Genomic DNA, 10524 nt, shown 5'->3' with positions numbered 1-10524 from the left:
TTTTTTTCGGAACCGGGGATCGAACTCAGGCCCTTGCACTTGCCAGGGAAGCGCTTATTCCACTGAGCCATCTCCCCAGTCCCTCCGGAGTTGGTTCTTTTTTTTTTTAAAACAAAATTTATTTGTGTGTGTGTGTGTGTGTGGCCAGCTCAGCCCACCAGGGGGCAGGGCTGGCTGGCATGTGGTGCTGGGGGAATGAACTGTGGCCTGCTACAGCTTGTTCTAAGTAAGTGCTTTAGACCACTGAGCCATCTTGCCAGCCCCCAGAGTTGGTTCTTATAAAAACGTTTTACCTTCATTTTAAGAACCTGTAATGGGCTTCTTAGTCTTAACATCAATTTAAAATATTTTAAAAATTCAGGTCCAGGGGTATCGTTCAGCAGCACAGCACCTGTCTGGCAAGTGCAAGGTCCTAGTTCCTTTCCTGGCACCCCCCAAAAAATTTAAGTTTATTTTTAATATAGTAGATAATAGGTAGATAACCTATATAATCAAGGGCACTTTGGGGTACTCATGCTTTTACAACCAGAAGGAGGCTCCAAGATGACCCAGTCTACGGTAGAGCCCAAGGACAGGGTCCAGATCAGGCCTGTGCCCCTGGTCATCTGGCCACCTGGCTTGGTCAGCAGACCTCAGAGGAAGCATGGGCAGAGGTTTTACTAAACTACTCCAAAGGAGCCTCAAATAAGCTGGGATATGCTTCCCTGCATGTGGGAAAGTTTATAAAGTGCCACAGACATCTGAATCCATACAGAACGCTGAAGGTAAGAGAGCCATCGATGGTCTGAGAATCACCTAACAACACCTGCTAATGCCCAGTATAAGGAGAGGGGTGTGCAAGTGAGGACACAGCAGTCTTCCTTGAAGTATTTGGGAAAACAGATGTAACTCACTGAAATCCAAGAACGTGAAATGAAAAAACTGTGTTCACATGTGCTCTGAAGCAACAAAGCCAATTTCTGCAGGGTTCAGGGGCACAAAAAAAGCAGAAGGATCTCCAGGTGAGCAAGGCCTGTGAGGTCTGCAAGCCAAGCTCAGCATGGGGGTGTGGCAGGTGGCCTGAAAGGGGGGGGCAGTGCTGGTGGCAAGAGGAGGGTCTGGGCTCAGGACATGGACTCTGAGACTGGAGAGCGGCCGCATGAGAAGACACCAGGAGCAGAGCTGCTGCAAAATACCAGAGGGGAGGGAGGCCAGCAGAGGAAGCGAGGGGAGACAGAATGAAGGAGGGAGATACGTAGAGCAGGCGGGAAGGCTGGACAGCAGGGTAGATACAGAAGGGTGGAGAGAGAAGAACCAGCTGGCTGAAGAAGCCTAAGGGGTGGGGGAGTGGGCAGGAGATAGGTTTACTCTGGACAGCACGGCCCATGTGCCAGGCATGGTGCCAGGCATGAGAGCTGCAAAGATAAGGTGGCCAATCACAATGGTTTCCTGTAACTGGGTTCCAGTCACAAGGGGAGAAGACAAAAGGGTTGTTGTGGGTTTTAGGTGATACTTGTCCAAACCAATGGTCTCCAGACAAGCTTCTTAATATCCTCTTCAAATCTAAAGGGTCATACTGACCTTTTTCTTCAGAAAACTGCACACACACAAGACAATAATCTATACTGAATCCTGGGGTTTAATAACCAGAATATATGAATAATTCTACAACTTCACAACAACAAAATGCCATAAAAATGACCAAAGAAATTGTTGAAACAGACATTTCTCAAAAAAACATACACAAATGACCAACAAGTACATGAAAATTCTTAGTATCACTAGTCCTTAGAGAAATGCAAATCAACAGCACCATGTGATGACACCCAATAACACCAGGATAGCAACTATTAGAAACAGACAGAGCTGGGTATCGTGGCACAACCCTGTAATCCTAGCACCTAGGAGGCTGAGGAAGGCGATCACTACAAATTTGAGGCCAGCATGGGGTACAGTGTGAGTTTAAGGCCTGCCAGAACTACATAGCTAGACACTGCACTATCAATCAATCAATCAATCAATCAATCAATCAATCAAATCAAACACTGGTTATGATGGGACATGACTGTAATTCCAGTCCTCAAGAGGCTGAGGCAGGAGGATCACCACAAATGCAAGCCCAGCATGGGCTATATAGTGAGTCCAAGATTGGCCTAAACTACAGTGAAATTGTTTAAAAAAAATTTTTTTTCCATTTATCCAGTTGTGGTGGCATATATGTGTAATCCCAGCACTCAGGGGACCGAGGCAGAAAGACTGCCACAAGTTTGAGGCCAGCACGAACTACAAAGTAAAACCCTGTTTTAAAAGAAAAACATTGGCCGGGAAGATGGCTCAGTGGAATAAGTGCTTCCCTGGCAAGCACAAGGACCTGAGTTCAATCCCCAGTTCCACCAAAAAAAAAAAAAGAAAGAAAGAAAAACAGGGGGCTGGGGAGATAGCGCAGTAGAATAAGCATTTGCCTGGCAAGTGCAAGGGCCTGAGTTCAATCCCCGGTTCCACCGAAAGGAAAGAAAGAGAAAGAAAGAAAGAAAGAAAGAAAGAAAGAAAGAAAGAAAGAAAGAAAGAAAGAGGGCTAGGAACATAGCTCAGCAGCATAAGCATCTGCCTGGAAAGCACAATGTCCTAAGTTTGATCCCCAGTACTGCAAAGGACAGGACAGGACAGGACAGGACAGGACAGGACAGGAGACTAATCCAGGCCTACCGGTACTTGCCTGTAATCCCAAGCACTGTGGGAGGCTGAGCCTGAAAGATGGAAAAGCCAAGCCTAGACCCTGTCTCAAAATGAAAAAACTGTAAATTGGTGCAAAGGCCCTGGGGTCAATCTCCAGTGCCAACAACAACAGAAGTGTCACATAGATAAAGCTTGAGGATATTAATCCAGTGACAAAAAAAGCCCAAACGGTGTGATTCCACTTACATGAGGTGCTGCGTTAGCTCTTGGAAACTGAAAATGAATTGGTTGCCAAGGGCTGGACAGAAGGAAAAGGGGAATACTTGTTCAATAGGTACCGAGTTTTAGTTATTTATTTATTTTTGAGATGGGGTTTCATTATGTAGTTCAGGCTGGCCCTAAACTCACTGTGCATCCCAGGCTGGTGGCAATCTTTTCCTGCCTCAGCCTCCCAAATGCTGGGATTGCAGGTGTGCACCTCCATACCTGGCCAAAATTTTAGTTTTGTAAGATGAAAGTTTTAGTGACTAGCTATACAACCACATGCACATACAGTTAGCACTACTGTACTACAAAGTAGTAAAGGACTAAGACAGTAAATTTTATAGGAGGTATATATATTTTTAAAAGCCGCAAGTTAACAAAAGACAAAGCAGTAGTGTATGCAAGAAGGGAAAGGCTCACTGGGCTCAGAAGAGCATCAGAATCAGCCACCCTGCACCAGGTGGGGCACAGCAATCTCGTCCCTCCCACTAAGCCAGCTTTTTAGGGGGACTAGGGAATGTCTACTCCCACAGGCTACCCATTGGACCCCAGAAACAGCAATGTGGTGGTGGGGTGGAGAAGGGGCCATGCCAAGGTGCCCAACCCTGAAGCAAGGCTGGTGGCCTGCTGAAGTGGGGACACACAGCTCCTTTGACCCATGATCATGCTCCTCTATCTGGGTGGCCCCATGAGGAGGATCACTGATCCACAAGAAGGAAGACCGGAGGGAAAGGGCCCAAGATCCTCTTGAAATGGACTAAATGTTAGCTATGGGGTGAGACCCAGGACAGGCTACTCTAACATTTTTTTCTCTTTATTTTTTGGTACCAGGAATCAAACTCATGACCTCACGCCTGCCAGGCAGTCCCTATTCTTTTTTTTTTTTTTTTTTGCAGAACTGGGGATTGAACTCAGGCCCCTGTGCTTGCCAGGGATGCACTTATTCTACTGAGCTGTCTCTCCAGCCTGGCCCCAGCAGTCCCTACTCTGCTGAGCTAAATCCCCAGTACCCTAACATCTTTAATGAGGGGACCTGAAAGTGTCTGGCCGTAACAAGGGAGGTGCTAAGAGACAGATCACCAGATTACGATGCCGGCAGGAACCAAGTCTCAGAAGAGCACTCAGCCCCCGACCAAGCACGACTGCAGCTGCACAAGCACACTCACCGCGATGCACTGCCGCATGATGCAGCTCTGCTTCATCCGCCCAGGGCCGCCGAACTTCTTCATGTCCTTGCAGAAGTGGCACTCTCCGCACTCTGTCCGCAGGCAGGCCTCGCACTTGCGGCATCGCGTCCGGCGCCGGCGAGCTCCTGCCGTCGTTCGGTTGGCAGCCAATTTCACTGCAGAGGCTGGGCCCAGCTTGCCCTTGGGCCGACCCACTGCCCGGTTCTATGGAGAGCAGGACAACAGTGAGATGGGAGGCTGCAGGAGGCCTGGCGAGGGTGTTCCAGACTCAGCTGTGTCCCTCCAGAAAGAGGTGTTTGAAGCCCTTAACCCCAGTTACACCAAAATGTGTTGGAGATAGGCTCTCCAGAGGTCATTAGGCTGGGGGAGGTCACCCAGATGATCCTCAGCTGGCAGAGCAGGGTCCTCCTGAATGGGAGCTGTCAAAACACAGGCAGAGCCTACACCAAAAAAAAAGAAAAAAAAAAAACACCACAGGCAGATCCCCAAGAAGATAGTAGTGAACACAGAAATGGCTACAGGGGAGCCCTGCTCCAACACCAAGAAAACAAGGGTGTCAGGGGATGCCTGAGGAGGAGACAGGGAGGGCTTCTCCACCAGAGATCAGGCAGCCAGTTTAGTCTGCTGCTACCATCTGACTTTAGACTCCAGGACAGAGAGGGGGAGGATAAGGTGGTTATCTTAAGCTCCCTGTCAGGCGAGCAACAGGCCCCTACCACAGGACAGGCCCAGGGACTAAGCCGGCCCCCACACGACCAGGTCACACCACACCTTTTGGAAGTCCGCCTTGCCCACCTTGATGGGCTCAGGCTCTGCTGCAAGCAAGTCCATGTGTCTGTGTGCAGCTGGTCTCCCTCTGAGACAGGACACAACAGGCAGCAGCAGGCAGGCCTCACAGGGCTCATACCCCACCACCTGGCACCCAAAAGCCCTGGGAAGAACAGGACCTGAAGACCCCTAACCTCCAGATGGACTGCAAGTGCTGAGAGAGCAGATGTTGACATCAAGTGGCTTGAAATGCTGACTGTCAAATAGGATAGCTACAGTTCCTGTCTCCAGTCCGTACTACCTGGCCACCAGCCCAGCGCCTCCTGCAAACCTGGGATGTAAGGTGCTGCTGCACCAAACTCCTGCATGGACACAACACCCATCCTTCTGTTAGCTCTTGTACCTGAAGAACTGCTGTTGTGTACCCCAACAGTGAAGAGGACCCTTCTTCCAAGGACCCTCTTCCACAGTGGCATAGTCCTGACACCTCATGGGGTCCCCTGAAACATCCAACCATACCAGAAGAAAAGCAGCCCAGCTCTGCCCGGGACAGCCTTATCACCAATTTCCTTCTGTAGTGAGTGTCCCTACAGGGAGCTGCAGCCCATCCTTTGTGCTACTGGCACTACACCTTGGCAGGTCCTTCCGCCTGGTCTTGTGAGTTGCTCCCGGCCCCCACGGGCCCAAGGGCTCCCCTCAGGAAGCTCAGCTGCTCTGCTCGCTCTTCAACCCTCCTCAGACTGCCCAAAGCCCATCTTGCTGATGAGGCTCTTCTGGCCCATTCATCAAGACCTTCCCTGCCCCACCTGAGGCTCTTGTCTGCCAAGCCTTCCCTCACCTCTGCAGCCAGTGACCTGTCATGGTGAAGGGACAAAGGACAGCAGGACATCCACAAGCAACTCAGCCACCACCCAGCAGATACTTAGGGAAGCAACCCCTTAAAGCAGAGGGTGCCCCAGGCCTCTACCACTGTCCTCACAGCTGCTCCCATCACACCCATGCATTCCTCCACCACACTCACACTTCTAGTGCAATGTATCAGCCGCACTCTCCTCTATCCATCAGGTCAGGTCTGCTGTCAAATGATAGGAATGGTACAGACAGGTCCTAGCACTTCCAGTGTTAGAATAGGGCACAGAGGACTGTGGACCTACAAGCTCAGCAGCTGCCCGAGGAGATACAAAGAATGTGAAGGAGCAGCAGCCGGGATGACAAGACAGTGGCAGTAAGCGATGGCATTTTCTGAGAACTCTGTATGCAGGCACCAAGGTCGTCATGGTACATGATGTTACCTTATATCCCCAATTAGAACCCTGTAGGTTGCCTTACGTCCCTATTTTTTCAGAGGAGGAAACCAAAGCTAAAGGTCACCTTACTCCCTCATGATCAGTACCAGTGGCAGTAGTGCAGGCCCCAAAGCAGGGGTACATATGAAGCAGGGTGCCAGCCCCAGAGGGGTTCAGGTACAGCTCTGCAGCTTGCAGTATGAAAGGAAACGTGAAACGTGCAGAGAAGCAAAATCCAGGACATTGCACCCTGTCCCAGTCCCCAGGGCCCTCTCCTTCTCCCTCCAGGAAGTGTACATGTCTGTTACCAACTCCCTCAACCCCAGGGACAGAAAGTACCATGGGGCGGCTTCTGAGGGCAGCACATAGTTCTCTCTGAAGACAGAACCCACGAGGACAGACTCCAAACTAGGTCCTAGGAGCCTAGCTTCTTGTGTGAAAACCTGAAGAAATACTGGGAGGCCAATGGAATATCAGGTATCCAGGGTCAGCAAGACCTTTTCTCCTTCCAAACTACAAAACAGTTTAGTTTGACGTGGGCCTCACTGGCTGCTGAGACACTGTAGAAAACGACACAGCAAAAGACAGCTAATGTCTAGAATGCAGTCCTTTTTCCAAAGACCTCCATTCTTACTCTCTCTACTTGGTGCTCAAATCAAGCTAGAGAAGCTAGCTAGAGATGCTTACCAGGAGCTGGCATCTCAGGAAAAACGAGAACACTAAAAATCAGGAACCTAAAGAACTGCACTAAAGAAAACCAACAGGTGACAGTGGAGGCACTGTTAGAAAGTCAACTTGGGGCCACAAGGACCATCCAGGAAGCCCCATGACAGTGGATTACAGACAAGCTGACATCAAGGGACAAAGGGCAATCATCTCATTTGGCCATGAAGCTGCTGTCCCAATGACTTTTGTGTGCTACTGAAGTTTCAGACACCAATTCTGAACTCTCCCTCACCCTAACAAAGAGAATGAGGCATCCACAGATAGCATATGCAAATCCAGGTCCACCTGTTGATATCAGCCCAGAATCCACATCCCTGACGCCATTATAAAGTTTTAAAAATCTGGACCAGGGGCTGGGGATGCAGCTCAGTGACACAAACCCATCTGGCAAATGCAAGGCCCTGAGCTCCATTCCCAGTACGTACATATGTACGTACACGTACACACACACACACACACACACACACACACCCCTGGCCCATCCTTGGATTTCTTAGAACTCCAGACCTTAGTATTTCAACCTCTTCTCCATGAGCAACTCAAAGCATCTCCCTTACAGGAAATAGTACTTACTTACTCACAGGTTCACTCCATCAGTATTTACTGAGCCCTCTCATCTACCAAGTTCTAACTTCCAGAAAAGTCATGGGCAGAACTTCCTCAATCTCTCAATTCTAAAATAGTGGGCTTGGGGCTGGAGAGATGGCTCAGTGGTCTAGGGCACCTACTTGAAACAGGCTTGGCAGAGCACAGGGACTGCGGTTCGATCCCCCAGCACCACATGCCAGCCAGCCCCGCCCCCTGGTAGGCTGAGCTGGCCACACACACACACAATAAATAAATGTAATAAATAAATAAATAATTTAAAAAATAAAATAAAATAGTGGGCTTTAAATTACTTAGATTAATAAATTAATGAAAAGATACCTTGCAGTACGGGAGAAGACAAAATGACTGCACTCCTCAAAGCAATCTACAGAGACAACATTGCGTCTTTCAGGGCTGGGACTTCGGCTCAGCAGTAGAACACTTGCGTAGCAAGCTGGAAGCCCTGGGTTTGGCCCTTGGCACCAAAAACAAAAAATAAACCTCTCCTAAAAAAAACTTGTGGGCTGGGGAGATAGCTCAGTCAAATAAGTGCTTGGCTTGCAAGTTCACGGTCATGAGTTCAATCCCCAGTCCCCCCCCAAAAAAAAAAACTTAAGTCTTTGTCAAAATCCTAACTGGTGTTTTGCAGAAATTGATGCTAGTGATTCCAAACTCATATGAAAATGAAAGGAACCCCAATAAAGCTAAATTTAAAATAAAACTTTTTAAAAAGAAAGACAAAGGGCTGGTGAGATGGCTCAGTGGTCTGACGCACCTACTTAGAACAAACTAAGCTAAGCAAAGCACAGGGACTGCGGTTCAATCCCCCAGCACCACATGCTAGCCAGCCCCGCCCCCTGGTGGGCTGAGCTGGCCACACACACACACACACACACACACACAAAAATAAATAAAAAAAAAAAAAAAAAAAAAAAAAAAAAAAAAAAAATAAAAAAAAAAATATATATATATATATATACACACATATATAAAAGAAAGACAAAGTCAAGGCCCAGTGTAGCTCAGGCTGTGAGTTACCCTGCACTGCCAAGAAAGAAACAACAACAAAGAACAAAGTGGAAGGCTCAAACTTCCTAATTTCAACTTACTACAAAGGTAGACTACAGGGGGCTGGTGAGATGGCTCAGTGGTCTAAGGCACCTACTTAGAACAAGCTTAGCAAAGCACAGGGACCACAGTTCAATCCCCCAGCACCACATGTCAGCCAGCCTCGCCCCCTGGTGGGCTGAGCTGGCCACACACACACACACACACACACACACAAATAAATAAAAAAAAAAAAAAAAAAAAAAAAAAAGTAGACTACAAAAGATGTGGTACTAACAAAAGAACATACAGATCAGAGAGACAGAACTGAGAGCCCACAATTAAATTCATTTTGACCAACTATATTTCAGTAAGAGTACAATGACAGTCCAGTAGGTGAAGGAATGGTCTTTTCAATATACACTGCAACACAGGGAAAAGAATGTAGATTCCCCTGCTTCATACCACTGAAGAAAAAAAAAGCAAGAAAAAAAAAAAAAACTTAAAAAAAACAGTCAAGATTGAAAACACTTGGGTGGCTGTGGCAGGATTGGCATAGATTCCAGGCCAGCCTGGGCTACAAAGCAAGTTCAAAGCCAACCTGTGCCCCCACCCCCCAAAAAGAAAAGAAAAACAGAAAGACAGACAGAAAAAGAGGGGCTGGGGAGATGGCTCAGTGGAATAAATGCTTCCATGGCAAGTGCAAGGGCCTAAATTCAATCCTGGTTCTGCAAAAAAAAAAAAAAAAAAAAAGAAAAAGAAAGAAAGAAAGAAAGAAAGAAAGAAAGAAAGAAAGAAAAAGAAAAGAAAGTGAAGAACTGAAACACAACTAAAATGATATGACACAAGAAAACATGGTCTCAAATCTTGAGTTTGGGTTGGGAAATAACTTCTTGGACACACACCAAAAGAATAAGTAACAAAAGGGAAAAAAGGTGAACTAGATTTCATCAAAATTAAAACTTTTAGGGCCTGGGAGATAGCCTGGTAGTCTAAGCGCCTGTCCAGCAAGCTCAAGAACCCGGATCTGATCCCTAGTACCGCACGCCGTGCTGGTCCCCAAAACTGGGCAGGGTGGTGCACACCTGTAATCACAGCGCTGGGGAGGCTGAGACACAAGGATCAGTACCAGTCTGAGATGTATAGCAAGACCTGTACCAAATATGGGGGGCCCGCCCATTAGCTCAGTTGTTTAAGTGCCTGCTTAAAGGAGGCAGTCAGTCTCTGGGAGCATGGTTCCATTCCCAGATACTCAAGGCAACCCAGACCAACGCTGCTGGAGGTCAATGCGGAGCCGCCAAAAAAAAAAAGAGACCTGTACCAAATAAATAAATAATCCTAAAAAAATTAAAATTTTATTTATTTTAGTGTGTGTGTGCGCGTTTAACTCCTAGTGATTCTCCTGTTTTCAGCTTCCCAAGCGCTGGGATTACAGGCACACGCCACCACACCCAGTCTCAGCATGCCACAGGGGATCGAACCCTAGGCCCTGGCGTCTGCCAAAGCAGGTGCTTTAATCCACCGAGCTATCTGGCTGGCCCTTAAAAATTAAAACTTAAAAAAAAAATGATTTAAAAAATTAGGACTAAGGGCCAGCCAGATAGCTCAGCAGATTAGGAAGTCCGATCCCTGGGCCTGCTATGCCGGCCCCAACCCCAGGGGCACACTGAGACAGCAACTGAGACTGGGTGCAACTGAGATTGGGCGAGTTGGTGTGCACCTGTAATCCCAGCACTTGGGAACTGTCAACAGGCAGATCACTATGAGTCTGATCTAGTAGTGAGACCCTGAACATCCTGTAGACCCTTCCCTAAAATACAAAAATAAATACATAAATACATAAAATAAAATAAAATTAAAATTAAAAACAAATAAATGATCTAAAAAACTAAGAATTAAAAAAGGAAGGATCACTGCAAGTTGAGGGCCAGGCTGGGCTACAAAGTAAATTCAACGGCAGCCTGAACTACATAGTGAGACCCTATCTCAAAAAAGACCAACAA

At 47.6% G+C, this 10524-nt stretch overlaps 1 protein-coding gene across 14 annotated transcripts in view; it reads right to left on the bottom strand.

Annotated features, from left to right (window-relative positions):
• Positions 1–10524, bottom strand: part of Kdm2b (lysine demethylase 2B) — a 153893-nt gene that overhangs the window by 16674 nt on the left and 126695 nt on the right. For all 14 annotated transcript variants that reach the window (XM_023720646.1, XM_023720647.1, XM_023720648.1 and 11 more), the window contains one exon: positions 4086–4310. In XM_023720646.1, coding sequence (XP_023576414.1) covers positions 4086–4310 — 225 coding nt within the window. The remainder of the gene's footprint in view (positions 1–4085; positions 4311–10524) is intronic.

Source organism: Octodon degus, unplaced genomic scaffold (genome assembly GCF_000260255.1).
Source record: "Octodon degus isolate 3935 unplaced genomic scaffold, OctDeg1.0 scaffold00076, whole genome shotgun sequence".
NCBI lineage: Eukaryota > Metazoa > Chordata > Mammalia > Rodentia > Octodontidae > Octodon > Octodon degus.
This window is presented reverse-complemented; position numbering and strand designations above follow the sequence as displayed.